The 15,805-nt window shown below is 42.8% G+C and overlaps 1 protein-coding gene across 4 annotated transcripts in view; it reads left to right on the top strand.

The window, feature by feature from the left end:
* CREB3L2 (cAMP responsive element binding protein 3 like 2) overlaps positions 1-12,607 on the top strand; it is a 74,658-nt gene extending 62,051 nt beyond the window's left edge. For all 4 annotated transcript variants that reach the window (XM_064737964.1, XM_064737957.1, XM_064737979.1 and 1 more), the window contains exons 9-12: positions 3,146-3,245; positions 4,150-4,276; positions 4,958-5,183; positions 5,995-12,607. In XM_064737964.1, coding sequence (XP_064594034.1) covers positions 3,146-3,245; positions 4,150-4,276; positions 4,958-5,183; positions 5,995-6,070 — 529 coding nt within the window. In that variant the 3' untranslated portion in view covers positions 6,071-12,607. The remainder of the gene's footprint in view (positions 1-3,145; positions 3,246-4,149; positions 4,277-4,957; positions 5,184-5,994) is intronic.
* Positions 12,608-15,805: the final 3,198 nt, after the last annotated feature.

Raw genomic sequence — 15,805 nt, 5'->3', positions numbered from 1 at the left:
TTAGTTAAAACCTCACTTTGGGATTTGTCGCCATTGCTTCAAATGGGACAGGCAGAGAAGCAATCTCTGTGGAGAATTACAAGACTGAATATTTTTTTTCTCTCCGTACCAGAATTGGGTTTTGTTCTTCACACCATAGGAATCATCCTCTAAAAACTTTTGATTAGGATAAAGTGTTTGGTGTCCCCAGAAGATGTTGTTTGGTTGTTTCTGTTTGTTTGCATCAATGTTGGATTTTAAACAGAAAGACTGACTTGAGGAAGTCTCCCAGGTGGTTCTGTAGTGACAAGTTTTCTCTCCTTAATTAAAGTATCACTGGGAGCAGAAGGGAAGGCTTGACTTGCTCCATACTTTGGTAGTGAAAAGGCCTCTTCTGAAGATGAATATTTGTGAATATGCACCAAAACTAAGACATCACTGGCAGACTGAATTTGCTGGCAGCATGTGGAAGGAGGTGCAGGAGTCTTCAGGCACTTTACAGCTTTCCTCTGAGGTGCTTCCATTGGCAGGGAAAAGCGTGAAAGCTCACTCACACCTCCTACAGAATTGACCCTCTAATTGAATATCCCTGGGAAACGTGTCAGACACAGTGAAAATAATCCCTGTGGGTGCAAACCCCCTTAGCATGCTGTCTTGGCATTGCATTTTCTCCTGTTAGGACTTAGCCATAGGCAGTGTATTCCACTAAAAGCATTTGTGGCCTTTCTGCTGGTATTTAGAGGGAGTGTCAGAGATCTGCTCCTTTTGCCTCTCCTGCTCCAGATCACCCTTGCAGCTGTCTGGTCCCAAGCTTTTGCATAGGAATCTTTTGACCTCAGAATCCAGTCTTCCACCATTCCATACTCAGAGAATAAATGCACCAAGGAGTGTCTCATTTTGACAGTGGCAGGATAAACTGGTGTCATCTCTGATCAAACGTGTTTCTTGTTCTTGCCTCAGTTCTTGCTCACAGTTTGCAAATGCACCTGTATCCTGTCAGCTCCAAACACTGAGTCCTTGTCTGTAGAGAAGGAAACAGTAGCTCTGCTCAAACAGATAAGTGACTGGGGGAAGAAAGACATTTTATGTGAAGGAATTTGGTAAATAAGGTGGAGGATGAATCTTCCTCTGTCTGTAGAAGACCTTAGAATACCTGCCTAATTACACTTTCCAAAGAGGCTGTTTTGTAATCAGCTCTCTGGGCCCACTCTGCCCAACAGGTTTTTTAAATTGAGCATGAAAAGGCAGAGATGAACAAACTGAGGAGAATTGCCTCTTCTCTGTTGATTTCCTCACCAGCCATTAGCTGTTTTCTCACTGACGCCTCCACAAAAAGTGGCAGGAACGATCAGCATTTCAAGGCTGCTGCTGCCAGCCCCCAAGCTGAGGAGGAGGAGAGCTCCTTCCTCCAGTGAGTCAGGCCTGAAATGGGGGAAAGATTTAATCTTCCAAAATAGCACAGAAAGTTCAGGGTTGGAAGGGCATTGCTGTCTAACCCAGCTGGTGGCACGAGGTGGGAATACTGCAGGAAAGGTGTTCTGTGCCAGGAAATGATGTGCACAGGTCTGTGCCATGCAGTGGATGGCAGGAGGAACTGGAGAGAGATGCCAGAGGGAGCAGGGAATTAGGATGGTTTCATTCAGGTGGTGGACACTGTTTGTATCTCTTAATTTGCCTGTGGTCTCTGTATTTACTGAATAAAGGATTGCATTGGGCATATTGCTCTCTTTTTTAAATACTGAGTTACAGAGTAAGCCATGCTCTCAAGAGCATTCAAGATATCCTTTCTTAACAAGTTGAGAAGGATCTGCTGGCCCAGATAAATCTGTGCTGTGAGAATGCCTTGTGCTCATTTCAGAATGTATTCCTGAAGTCCTTGAATTCATTAAACCCTAATTAGCAGTGAGCATTGATGATTAAAAAAATCTATGAAAATAGGCAGACCAGTGTATATTGAGCTGTGAAGGCACCTCTGGGTCTGTCCTACAATTAGCTTTTAGCCAGTTTGGTCTTAAAATACTCCTTCTGTTTTTTCTGACATCCTGACCTTGCCTCTTGCTTTAGCTTTTGACGTAACAGCCTCCAAAACTGTCTGGAGTTTCTGTGGGGTATCCTCCACAGTAGATTGTGAAAGTTACAGGAGAAGTGAAAAGTAAATTTGGGAACAAATAGAAAATTCAGCATCTTGATACAAAATTGTACTGTATTTGTGTTGAGGACAGGCATTTGGGTTGCTCATAGATTGTTAAAGAGACTTATGTGAAAATCCTGTACCGATCACACTTTGAGACAATCTCCTGTTTAAATTATTTGTGTTTTGACTGTAGTAATTGATGCTACAGCAGAAAAGGTAAAAAAACCAAAAAAAACAAAACAAAACAAAAAAAAAAAAAAACCACCAAAAAGCAGTCAGGTTCTTTTGGTCTGGGACTGTTGAATCCAGCCACAAGAGGATTGTCATTGTGGCTGGGACCTCTGAAAGACACAATCAGAGGAGCCACCTGAAGCATCTGCAATTTTTGTCAACTCTGCAGGATTTAACAAATAGCATTAAAGTGTTTTATTTAATAAATGAATGTGAGAAGTGAAGTCTGTGCCTATGTCTGGTTTTAAGTTCTTCTCTTAAAAGTCAGCCAGCATGTGTTCTAAACAACTAAATAGCAAGATTTTGGGAAAAGGGGGTTTTGATAACCGACTGGATTACCAACTGGAGAAGTTGAAGGTTTTGAAAACTAACTGAGCAGTTATAAACTTGATTTTGCACCTTTAAAAATAATGGCAAAACTCCAGCTGAATTCATGACATTATATATGCAACTGGTGACTTGTATGCAGAGCAATTTCAGTTGTTAATGTGTCATTTTGTATAGAAACACTGAAAATACAATTTTTATTTATAAAAGTTTACTGAAAGTACTAAAGAAGTAATTGATGAGGGACTTAAGCTGAGGGAAAAGAAAAAAATCTTGAACATTTCAGTGCTAATACATGTAAAAACTTTGTAAAATTCAAAACATTCCTTGCTAGTGATTTTAAGAAGACTTTAACTATCTCTACCTTATCCTAAATGCTGTGTTATTGCCATGTGTGGAATTTGGAACAAAAATCTATTTAACCAACAGGCAGGTCAGTGTGTGTGATGCTTGTTTGTTGTCTTTGCCCTCCAGAACTCTTCTGCAGCAGCTGCAGAGACTCCAAGCCGTGGTTGCTGGCAAAGTGTCCCGCTCGTGTAAGGCAGCGAGCACACAGACAGGGACCTGTCTTATGGTGAGTATTCCTAAGGCTGGGAATTCTGAGGGAAGGGGGATCTCTTTCAAGGCACATCTCTTGATCTGCAAAGCCTCTCAATGGCAAATTTGCAGCTTAGGGAACTCCTTTTAATGATTTAACAATTTTGAGGGAGGTGAGACTTGTGATGGATGAAGATTAATGGTTGTGGGAAGGTACTGAGTTCTGGAGGAGACTAGCCCTGTGCCTTTAGTTGGATGCTGCAGTGATGAAAGAAGGATCAGTGCTCTTCCAAGGGTCCCACTTTATTATTTCCTGCAGTTTTATAAGGTGGAAATGGTGTCTAGGGTTGTAAAATGAAAATGAGGGTGACCTTTGAGGCTCGTATTTTTGATACTAATAAAAATAAACTTGCTCAACCAAATCAAAATATGACTGAGGCTGTAAATCTACCTCTGTCCTATTTAAGTAGTAGTAGCCAAGATAAGAAAATGAGTAGAATGAAACATTTGCTTTCCCCTGCTTACATTCAGCTATCAAGTTCCCTTTATACCAAAAGTGCTGTAAATTGATGGAAATAATTTACAAGGCATGAGCTGTTCTCCCAATCTAGCCTCACTGTCACTTGGAAGCAAAACTGGGGCCAGCAGCAGAAATAACTTTGGAAATCCTCAGCAGTGCCTGTAAGACACACATGGCAGCTTTATCTGCATTTCAGCTTTGTGAGTAAAAAAGGCAGCTGGTCAGAATGGTGCAGACATTGAAAACAAACCCCAGCATTGAGATGTGCCCTTTGAAGCACTGAATTGTCATTGTGTAGGTGCCTTTGCTGGGTGTGCAGAGGTGAGGATGGCCCCACATGGTTTGTTTTGATAAAGTGTCAGATCTCCTGTGTGCATGTGGGTCAGGTGCACTCACCTCTCCTGCCTCCTCCCTTTGCCAGATGGTGGTGCTGTGCTTTGCAGTAGTTTTTGGCAGCTTCTCTCAGAGCTATGGGCCATATCCTTCTGCTACAAAGATGGTGTTGCCCAGGCAGCATTCCTCACCAGAGTCCTACACAGATTCCATTGGTAAGTGACAGCTATTCCAGTCTTGCTCTTTCCTTGGTTGTATTTAAGCACTTGTTTTCCACACCCATTCCCAACCCCCTTCTCAAGTACCTCTTGCATTTCTGCTCCTTAAATGGCCATTTTTTAATGTATACCTCTGTTTTTCTAAGAAGGATAGCTTGACTGATGTTGATGGCAGCAGACTTCATAAAAATGGGCAGAACTTTTTCCCCACTAGCCTGCTTGGTACTTTTGTTTAAAGACTTTTTTGCCTCTGTTTGCAGAACTAAAGTTAGTGGTCTGTGAAGGGTAGCAGGGTTTCTACTTGGTAGCAGATGTTCATACTGTTAAAATGCACAAATTATTTCAGTGGCTGTTTTCTTTGCCAGTGTCACCAAAGAGTCCAAGGACTGAATGGGAAACTGTTAGTATTACATAACCATAATAAAATAATATATTATCAAAGTTATTATTTAATTTTGTCCTTGTTTTTTGAATAATTTAGGGCTTTTTGATCCCTACCTAGACCATTCCTGTGGTTTCTTTCTTCAGCTCTTAAATTGCCCCATTTAATCACTATGAAAAGAAAAGGCCTTTGCAGCTTTGGCTCTGCCCTAACAATTTCCATTTCCTGAAATGACCAGGGTTGTTCTCTGAGCTGTCTGTTGCTCATCTCATTTTGCCTTCTCTTTTTGTATGCAGTGAGGTCAAGGAGCCTCCTAATTTATGAAGAGCCTCAACAGCTGGAGGAGCCATCCAGTGCGATCTCCTTCGCAGATCGCAGTGACAGACAAACAGACGCCTCCAAGTTGACAGCACTGTCCCTGGAGGCTGTGCCAGGGACACAGCAGGATGAAATCATGCAGTTCACAATAGCCAACGAGACCAGGCTAGAGAAATCAGTGCTGCTGGGCCTGCAGCAGCACAGGTGAGTGCAGGGTAGGCTGCTTGTCACACGGGTGTTCTGTGTCACTCCTGTTCATGCCTGAAGGACAGAGGTTAGGCTAGCACTAACACTTTGTGTGCTGGGCACCATAAAGCATGAAGGAAGAGTTTGGCTTTTATCTTTGCCTATAGGCAAAGTCACTGTTGCTCTGGAGAAGTGGTTGCATCAGAACTGTAGTAATACAGCTACCAAACTCGGTACTTCTGCCAGAAACCTAACCCCTGTAAGCCTGTTAGTTGGGCCTACCCCCTTCTTTAAAGCACTTACTTGTGTGCTTCCCAAAGGAATAAGCTTTTGGCAGTTGTATGGAAGTGTGAGGTTGTGATTCACTGGAATTTCAATGAGGTTAGGGCATGAAGAGCTGGAGTTTCTCACAGCAGTGATTTTACTGAAGCATTACTGCTGAAAGTTTGCAGGACTCAGTCTCAGGAGACAGACATGTACAATTATCTGACTACTTAAGTTCTCACACTGAATTCCCTCACTTTCAGCATAAATGTAAGGGATTTTTTTTTGTTTGCTTTTTATTTTTAACATAAATGTAAGTTTTTCAGGCCTCTGAAAAGAGAGTCACTGGTTTAAATATATATGCTTTCATCTGCTGCACCTTTGCTTGCCTAGAACCAAAGAGATGACTACTTTAGGATAATTCAGTATGTTACCAGACTCAGCTAACTGACCAATACCTTGCTGGTAAATACTGAATGGATCTTTAGCATTAGCCAAATCAAGCAGGATATGTACTTAAAAAACTTACTGTTAGCATTAACCTTTGGTTTTTTGCTCCCTACAGAGTCAACTCGGAACTAGAAGGAAATGAAACACTGAAGATAATTGAAATAGACAGAAGAGTCAATGCCACCTCTTAAAAATAAAAAAGGCCTTTTTTCTTGACTTCCCTCCTTCCCACATATTTTCAACCAAAGTTCCCCTGACTTGTCATCCTCAGTGAACCAAAGTACAAAAGAGAGGGAGTTCAACTTCTGCATTGACTGATGGGGCTGTGACTACAGATGGGATCTCTTGTCTCTGTAACTCCCTTCCTCACGTGGCACACAGTCCCTGTCTCTGCTTTTGTCCCTTTCCTGTCTAACACTGCAAGGGCAGCACTGAATTATGATGGCAGAGGATGCCAGCAGTGTGCCAGTGACTGTGTGTGCCTGTGCATGCACACAGCCTGATCTGAGCACAAAGACATTCTGGAGAAGGGTGAATTGTGCAAAACCAATGGGAGCATGTGGGTGATGGTTTTCTTGGGAGAAGGTAATGGAGAGAGAGAGGAGATGCAGCATGATGGTGCTTAGAGTCTCACCCCAGCTCTGTGCCTGCTGGTCTGCAGCCCTGGAGCCTTTTGGGGGGATAGAGAAGCAATGTGCAGCCTGCTGCTGAGGGGACAAGAAAGGGCCCTGACACTGCGGAGCTCACAGCACAGGCAGGAGAGGGCTGGTCCATGATGCTGCTGGATTGTCCTCCCCATGCTCTTTCTCTTCTCCTCTCCAGTCTCTTCATCACTTAACAGGGTAGGCTTCTCTGTGCATTGAATGCAATCCTGGTGGGCTTCCCTGCTTCCACCCTTGAGAAATTAAGCAAAGATCAGTCACTGTCCTACCACACACTGTGTGGGAGAATTACGCTAGTTTAACTAAATCTGTTTAGAAAGCAGGTTTTGTTACATTTATGCAATAGTTTAGATGGATGCCCTTTAGTCTGCTTAAGGCTAATATATTTAGCTTAAGTCAGTTCCTTCCCAACAAACTAAATCAATGTAAGGCTTAAACCACAAGTGCCTCCTTAGAGGAGTGTATGGATTTAATTTATTGGCTTCTAGCTGGTTGATGAAAATTCTTGTGTAGACCCAGTCTCAGATTGTCTTGTGTTTTCCTTTCCTTGCCATCTTCCTGTTACTGTTGTAAATAGTATTTATTAGCTTTGAAACATTCTGTTCAGGTAGCTGCAATGAAGAGAACTGAGCTTTCCTAACCCTGCAAGTGATCTGGGCAAACCCTGAAATTGGACAGATGAACATCACTGAATGCCCATTTCCTCCCCTTAAGCTTGAATTGCCCGAAAATAAAGCCAGGTGTCTTGTTTTCCTCTTACCTGCTTTTCCAGAGGTGTGGTCTGAGACCACCTGCTTTGGGTACAGATAGGCCAGCTCATGCCTAGGGTGGTGGATCCTGTATTAAGTGTTTGCCTCTGATCTGAGGAGCTGATTACATGGGCAGGAGACCTGTCAAAAGAGGAATGAGATGAGCACGTGAGGGGGTGAAGTGACTGTCCCAGGCTCAGGAGAAAGCCAAGAGCAGCATTCAGGTCTGATCCTGGTCCAGTCCTCTTCTCCATGCTCTGTTCCTTCTTGTCCTATGGTGTACTTCATGTGCCCTCTCTGTCTCTCTCTCAGTACCCTGGTCATGCCTTTGCCTGAGCTGTGCTCCTTGCAGTTTGTGTTTGCAGGGGCATAGTTGAACTCAGTCCAGAATTTGAGCAGGGTTTTATCTGGTTCCTACAGAAGGGCACTCATGCTCCATTGAGGATGGATCTAATGTGAAAATCCCTAATTCAGCAGGCTAGCAGAGCTGCTTAACAGTTTACCAGAAGAAGTCAATTAAAAAAAAAAAAAGTAATTTGAAGCTCTTTTTTCTTTTATTTTTTTTTTCCTAATGATAAATAAGGGAAAAACTAACCTAGCCTTACAAATAATTTTTTACTATGTACAGTAGATATTTCTTGCAACTATTCTATTTTGTAAAATATTGAATTTGTATTTTATTACAGCAGCTGTTGCACCAGCTCCTTCCTTGTTCTTCATTCTCCTTAGACTTTCTTCCTTCAGCATCCTGTTTTTCACCATCAGGCCTGACTCAAAATCCAGTGAAATGAATGGAAGGGATTTGGTGGATTGGAGGGGACTGTGGATCAGTCCTCCCTGTGCCATTTTAAGAGGGTGTTTCACATCAGTGACAGTGAAACAAGTGCCTGACTCCATGGGCTCATTCTGGTGTGCAGATTTGCTCTTCTAGGTAATGTCCTATTCTTCTACCCAAGTGCCTTATTGTTTTACCTGAGGTGACAGTGAGAGGAGAAGTGCAGTTGTAGTCTGCTTTGCAAGTGTTCCCATCTTGGCATGGGTCAGCCTGCACCATAAAGTCTGCTTCCCTTCACAGTGATCCTGCTGCATTCTCTGCATCATTCCAGCATCCATTAACAACTTTTGTGTTTTTTTTTTTTTTTTTTTTTTTTTTTACAGTTTTAACACAGTGGTCACTTGTGAGTGCCACAAGGGGTGGCTGCATTGCTCAGCCACTTGAGGTCAGCAAAGTGACAGGAGAAAGCTGGGACTGACCCCAACTGGTCAGCATAAGTGGGCAAGGTCATAGCTTAGAAAATTCCTTAATTTCTTTTCCCAGAGCACCCTTGGTTTGCTGCCTTTGAGGGCAACCAAGTGGTTAAAATGTTCTGCAGAAGAGGCCCCAGGGTGTGAAGCACAGCACCACTTTCCAGCCTTGCAGTTTGCAGTGTCAGCCTGAGCTCCTGCCCAGTGCCAGCTAAATGCAGCTAAATCCCATTCCAGATACAGCTGGTGACTCCTCTGTGTGAAAACCTAAGTGGAATTATTTCTCAGCTCTTAAAGGATAGATGATTTTGCACAACAAAAATAGCTCCTCCTCTCTGAAGCCTACTGCACTGGCCACCATTAAAACTTTGCCCTTTTTTAGTTTGATTTGGGCTGGTTGGAAGATAGTCAATTGTGTTTTCATCCTGAGCATTTGAAACTGGCCATGGTCTGGGTCAGGCCTCTGTACTAATCCATCCAAGCCAGTTTGGCCACTCTGATTTCTTGTAAGTATTTGATAATCTATTACTATAATCTTAATTTGTGTACTCCTTTAAGTTATTTTTAGGTACTCTTTTTTAAGGAATCTCTTGACCTAGCACACACATTGCTTGGGGATTTATTGTATTACATGTTAGTTTAGAATAAGGAAAAGCTTTGCTTCACTTTGCTATCTTTGTGGTCATTTTTCTTCAGGGGCCTTAACGGAACAGTTTTCTCTGCCAGGGGCCCAGGAATCCCCTGCCATCACCTACTCAGAGGCTGTGGTGTGGCGAGGACCCACGACCTCCAGAGGGGGTTTGTGTCCCTGTTCTGTGCCTAGCAGGGGACAGGAGAGGCAGGACAAGGTGCCATTGCACTGCCAGCCTCAGCATGCTCGGTGGGAATGCTGGTGCACTGCAGCCCATGTGGAGAGGCAGCTTCTGTGCTCTGGGTTAGGGGCACAGCAGTAGTGAGGCACATTCAGGGAGGACACCAGTAAGTGCTTTTAGTCAGTTCAGCTCTATTACTTGAGGCCTTAGCCTTCAGCCAGTGTGCTTTTTCTGCTGATCAGTGACCTGGTGCTGTGGAATCATAGGACAGGGAAGCAAGGCGTTGTGTACTACATAATTTCCATTTCCAGCAGAGGACTTAAGTGAAATCCTCAGCTGTAAGGTTAAGTTACTCACCAGCACAATTTTATACACAGCAGTAAATTTACCTTTTGGCCTGTAGCTTTAGAGCATGTTTAGATCTGCTGGATCTTTGCTTCTAGGGAGATAAGCTATGAAGGAATATAGGGCATTATTTTATATATATGTATATTTTAAAAGTCTGAATCACAGGGCATGTGACATTTCTAACCTTGTTACTGGGGTGTAGATAGTGTTCAGTTCTTTTTCCCCCAGGCTGTTTATAGTTCTTTGCTGCACTTCTTTCATTTCTTCTGCACCACTCAATATTTTTCACCAGCACAGACTGATGGATTAGGCTGAGGTTCTTAGGCCAGATCCCAGCTGGTACAACCAGCATGGTGTTCACACTCTGCTCTTGGAGGCTGCAGGTCTGATTTATACTGACAGAGGACCTCTTCCTCCACATCTGTCTGTGTAGCAGTGTATCTTAATGTGTTCTTGATTCTTCTAACATAGACCAAAAATTAATCTAAAAACTTTTTTTATTCCTGCTAAAGAAACCAACCCACCCCTCCACTCCCATCCCTCCAAGCTATCAGTGGTGAATTCTGTCTAGACACTTTTAGAATGTAGGTCAAGTGAGTGAATGATGCTAATTGCTACGTTGGGAGGGATTTCCACTGAGTATTTGGGCTCTAGATTCTAGCTAATGCCAAGAGGCCATTGTTCAAAACCCACGCAGCTCAGAACAGAGGAATACAGAGTATTTTTATACTCCTGGTGACTAAAATATTTCTTTCTTCAGTCACTAATTAAAAAGGGAACATTTTGTGTTCTGAAGGTGAAATGATAGGTCAGTACTTTGTAGCTACTAAAGTTGTCCCAGCCTATATAACAGTGTAGTGCTATGATGTGTTGCTGCTTTGCACTCTCTAGCATTAAGATTTAACAACTTTAGGGGTTGCAAAGGGGAATGAACTCATGTATGTGTTAAGTAAGGTCTTTACAAAGAAAATGTAAGGATTCAGTTCATCTTGTAGCTTTCTCATGGCCAATAAAGTGACATTGGGCATTCAGAGAATTTGTTGAAGATTAATCCTGATTAATACTGCATTGCTTAGGTGATCAGCATCCATTAGAGACTCCAGGATTGAGAGGCAAATTGCAATTTGGTTTTCTCATTTTTATGTCAGGTCTTTTTCTGCTTTACCAGTGTGTATATATATATGAATCAAATTCTTGTATAGAAAAAAGTTCATCATGCAGGAAACTCATTTGTGATGCTGTTTGAATCTGATGCTGAGTGGAGTTTGGATATTCTTTACTAGCAGTAGTCTCTTATCTGTCCTACAACCAATCTCCAGATTCTTCCTCCAAGAGCTGCAACTAATGAGGTGAGAACACAACATGGGAAAGCTGGATTTGTAGACCTGTCTTACAGAAAGGGTGAAAGAAAAGGCAGGTGAAGGGACTCCTTGCATCACAGGGAAGCCTTCTAGTTCTTGATTCCATAAATCAGCAGTAATAGCCTAAATCAGCAGTGATAGTCTCTTTCATTAGTTCCCTGCTAGGTTTAGGTTCACTCCTGTTCCCCTTGCTCTTTAATGCCATGCAGTCCTGTTTATGCATACCTGACCTTTATATTATACCCCACTTTACCCTCTAAACAGCAGGTGCAAATCTTTCTGAGCCTTAGCAGTCCATAATGAAGGGAGTGGAAGAGAGAGGGAGGAGCAGAGGCAGGTACTGAATTTTGTAAAACAGAACTCTGCTCATATCTGACTTTACCATAACAGACTTTAATCAGTGGTGCTGATATAATGGCATCTTGCTTTCTTCATTTGTACAGTTAGAATGAGTGTGTGTGTGTGCATCTGTGCACATGTGCATGGTGAATATCAAAAGGTATCAAAACCACAGAGTTTTGAGTTTTCTTCTTGTAGTAAGTGTTGCTAAATAAAGGCATCTACCTGATCACACAGGGCACTTTGGGCTTGGTGCAGCAGAAAGTCCAGGCATTTCTCTCTGAAACCTGTTCACATTCCACATCACGGAGCACTTGTAAAACTGTTGTGTGAATTGTTCTGAAGACTGTCCTGTGATTAATTGTTGACTGAATGTTGTTGCACTGTGTCATTTTGTGTGTGTGCCTAGATTGTCTGGCCTTTCCAGAGACCAGTTCTGGCTTGGTACAAAAAACTAATTATTTTGTATTCTGGTATCATTTCTGGTCTGCAGAATTATGGCTTTGAATGCTTTTTTTATTATTATTTTCTTTTGTAAGTGGTGTAAGTTGCCTTAAAAGGTGGCCCCTGGGAGCACTGATGCCCTAACCACCCTCAGGCACAGTGAGATCCAGTTTCCTCTCAGAGAGTGCTGCAAGTACATCCCAGTTTCCCTGAGATTCACTGGGCCTTCCAAGGGATTACCTGCTGGTGCTCTCTTGAGGAGAAGTATCCATGGGCAATTCCATTGCCTTGGGCCGTGCAGAGCAGTCACTGCTGTGACACCCCTAGGGCACTTCAGCTGGTGTTTGCCTTTCCCTCTGTGCATGTGAGTGCAGTATAGGTTTGTGCAAACATGTAAAACTGTCTAAGATGACAGGGACAGTGATACCAGTGCAAAAGCACACCACTCTCCCCTCAAAACTCTTCAGTAAACTTCATTGGGGCCTCTTCTGACTGCAGATATCTCTATTCTCCTGCCTTGTCTATTTAACTCTGTGTCTGTGTTCAGTGACCTTTCTATTTTTGTACAAGTGCTGTCATCTGGATACAGTCCCACCTGATTGTTCACACTGCAAACATGTCCATTGGGTGGAAAGAAATTGCTGTTTTTTAAATCATCTGCCTGATTCTGTGAGAGAACAGACTACTTGCTTTTTTAGCCTAAATATGTATGTAGTGAAGTATGTTATGCTTTTCATTTCTTGCAAATAAATATTTTCTGTAGAAAAAAAGCAATTGCTACTTGTTTGATTTCCTGATGACTGGAAAAAATGTGGGCCCTCGACTTTCCCAGGTATGCCAGCGTGTGCAATGTGTCCATTTAGCGACTGGTAATTTAGTGATAGAAAAGGAAGGATATGGGGTTTTACTGAAGTTTTACCTTCCCTTTTTGAGGTTGGCAGAGAATTATATCTTAGTAATGAGTGGAAATCAGGGCCAGCAGCATTTAACAGTGATAATGACACTCAGTGCAGCGCTGTGCTACAGCCCCACTAACAGTAAATTCCCTGTACAAGTGGGATCCAGGAGGGCTGATGCCAAGGGGGCATTGCTTCAGCCAGGGTCACTGAGGAGCTGTCACCTGGAGTGGCAGGGCCGGCTGGGGCTCATCTGGGTGGGCAAACAGCCCAAACAGGGAAGGTGGGGCCTTTCCCTGCTCTGGGCTTGCTCAAACCGGAGTGAACTCTTAAATAGCACTTTTTGCTTTGGCTTTTTGGGATGGGTTCTTCTGCTGGCCTCAGCTCCTTTCCTTAGCCTGCCTCCCCCCTGAGATAATTTGGGAGCTTTCTGCAGCAATTTGGAATTTGTTCTGCCTGTGTGAGCACCCAGCATCCAGCCAGGGCACAGAGCTGACCTCTGCTCCTTTGATAGGCATGGAAAAGGAAATGCCTGATTCTTTCAGTCTGGGTTTGCTGGTTGCCACCATGATATTTTATGGAAAATCCCTTTGCCAGGATTTTTCTCCTGAGAAGCTGAGAAGCCTCAGAAAAGAAATGTAAACAACAATTATCGGATTGCTTGGAATGTGGTTTGGAGGTTGCTTACCAACAGGTGCATCTGTGATTGGTTCCATGTGAATTGTTTTTACTTAATGACCAATCCCAGTCCAGCTGTGTTGACTCTCTGGTCAGTCACGGGTTTTTATTATCATTCTTGTCTAGCCTTCTGATTAATTCTTTTCTCTATAATTTAGTATATTGTTAGTATATAATTTCCTTTAATATAATATCATAAAATAATAAATCAGCCTTCTGGAAACTTGGAGTCAGATTCTCATCTCTTACCTCATCCCACAACAGCTGATCATCCAGGGAACTGGACCATGGATGACCTAGTGCCAATGTGAAAATTACCCTGTGCAGAGCTGGCATCACAAATACACATTAATTTGTTTTATGCCAGTTTTCTACTGGGAGGGAGACCTCATAGCTGAGTACCATGCATCCCTAGAACAGCAACCAAGAATTTATCTTCCATAGGAAATATTAGCCATGGAAGGAATAGTTCCAGTTTAACTGAAAATGGGGGTGAGAGAGATGGCTTTGGTGCATCCTTCCCAAGGCCTCTTAGAGGAGGCTGCTCTAGAGTTTGGGGAAGGCAGCATACCATGGGAATTGGAACACTGTGGCCTGCACTAAATTTCTGGCTGATGTGGGTTTTTAGAAATGCCTTGATTTGGGGATAAAGAGGTTAAAGTAGTAAAAGAAATTGGCAGTGAGGGAAGAAAAAAAAGAAGCTTTCCAAAGAGGCAGTTTCACTTGCCAGGACTATTGATCCAGGGCACTTGTTTGCAGCATCAAGCCACATATAGCATTTTTAGAGGAAAATCGTTAGACTGTGACTGATCGGGAAAGTTACCCTCAGCTTAGCTTTAGCTGAGCTCAGTTCCTCCAAGCAAACAAAGCACAGGCCTGTGATTAGCCACTGGTTAAGAATCTCCTCAATCTCCATGTGACCCTTGAAGCATCACACAGCAGGTGATGCTGCAGGGAGCCTGTGACTGAAAAAGAACCCCCCACACAATGGGGAAATGCTGTGTGATGAGCTGTCAGCCTCCCTACCTACCAGCCTCCAGGACATGCTGTTCTTGGAAAAGCATCTTGCTGTTGGAATCCAAGGCTGGATTTTGATTCTCCTTTTTCAGGCTGATTCCTGATGCAGGACAGGAGGGAGGATGTCCAAATGCAGCTCGTGATGCCTCTCATGGCGTGCTTGGGTAGAAATTGTTCTCCTTGTGCTGTTAGCTATTGTTTGTACCTGTGTTACAGCAGCACAGACTTTGTCCCCCCTTGAAGGTATTTCATGGAGGATTCATTTGTGATGTTCCCTTTCCTGATTTGTTTGCTTTAGGATTTTTTTAGAGCCATGGGCCTCATGCTTGTGGCATGCTGGTGAATTTGGCTTGCCCTGTTTATTCCATGCTTCAGATTCCTGGTCTGCAAAGCCGCTGGTAGCTTCCTCCTCTCTGTAAATCCCACTGAGATTAAGCAAAGCAAGGTGATTCAAAGGAGATAGCAATTGGAAACAAAAGCAAATTTCCTTTCTTATGAATAATAATGCTTGCATGTCTTGTCTCCCTCCAGTTTGTGCCTCAAAAAGTCAAAGTGATTTATTTGATTTCTCATTTTCTTGGTGTTGTCTCCCTGTGGGCTTCAAATGGTTATGCTTTCATTATTGAATTAGTCTTACACTAAGTTCTATACATTGGTATAAAATAAAATTACTATTTTTGTCTCTCCAGTAAGAAGGAAATTAAAAGTTCTAACCCCTGTCATTGCTGTGGCACAGCTGAGGGAAGCTAAGAATAAGTTCATGACTGTTGGATTGTCTCATTTTCTCTGTCTAAAGCAATGCTTAGAGTCTGGTTAGCCCTCTTTTTAAAACCTTTCTGATAAAAATCTGTGTTTGATCTGCTCAGCTGAGGTGGGTCCCTCCTTGCTGAGCCTCAGCATCCCTCAGTTTCCCAATGGATCAGCAGTGCTCCACTAGACTTTAAATGCTGACCAAAAGGGAATGATGTTGTGGGTGGATCCAATCTATCAGCATTGGATCTGGAAAGCAAAGCTGGCCATTTATGTCACATTAAAAAAAAAAATATTTACAACTGGAGGAGATGCAAATACATGCATACACATGTCTATGTGTATAAATATATTTTTATATGCTTTGTAATTTTTTTCTTGAAAGTTGAATGTTGGGGGCTAACCTGGGATTGAATTTTGTGTGAACTTCAGGAATATGGAGCATTTAAGTAGACTGACTTCTCACTGGCTAGCCAGGCACACTGAACAAGTAAGATTGCCTCATCCTTTTCCTCCCCAATCCCCTTTTTCATAAATCCATCTCTTTTCTATTAGAAAAAGAATTTTCAGTCCCTCCCACTGCAATAAAACTTAGCACAGTGCACACAGTCTGTGCACACTGGAG

This window comes from Zonotrichia leucophrys, chromosome 1A, assembly GCF_028769735.1.
Source record: "Zonotrichia leucophrys gambelii isolate GWCS_2022_RI chromosome 1A, RI_Zleu_2.0, whole genome shotgun sequence".
NCBI lineage: Eukaryota > Metazoa > Chordata > Aves > Passeriformes > Passerellidae > Zonotrichia > Zonotrichia leucophrys.
The sequence above is the reverse complement of the archived record's forward strand: the minus strand, read 5'-3'. Positions and strand labels throughout refer to the sequence as shown.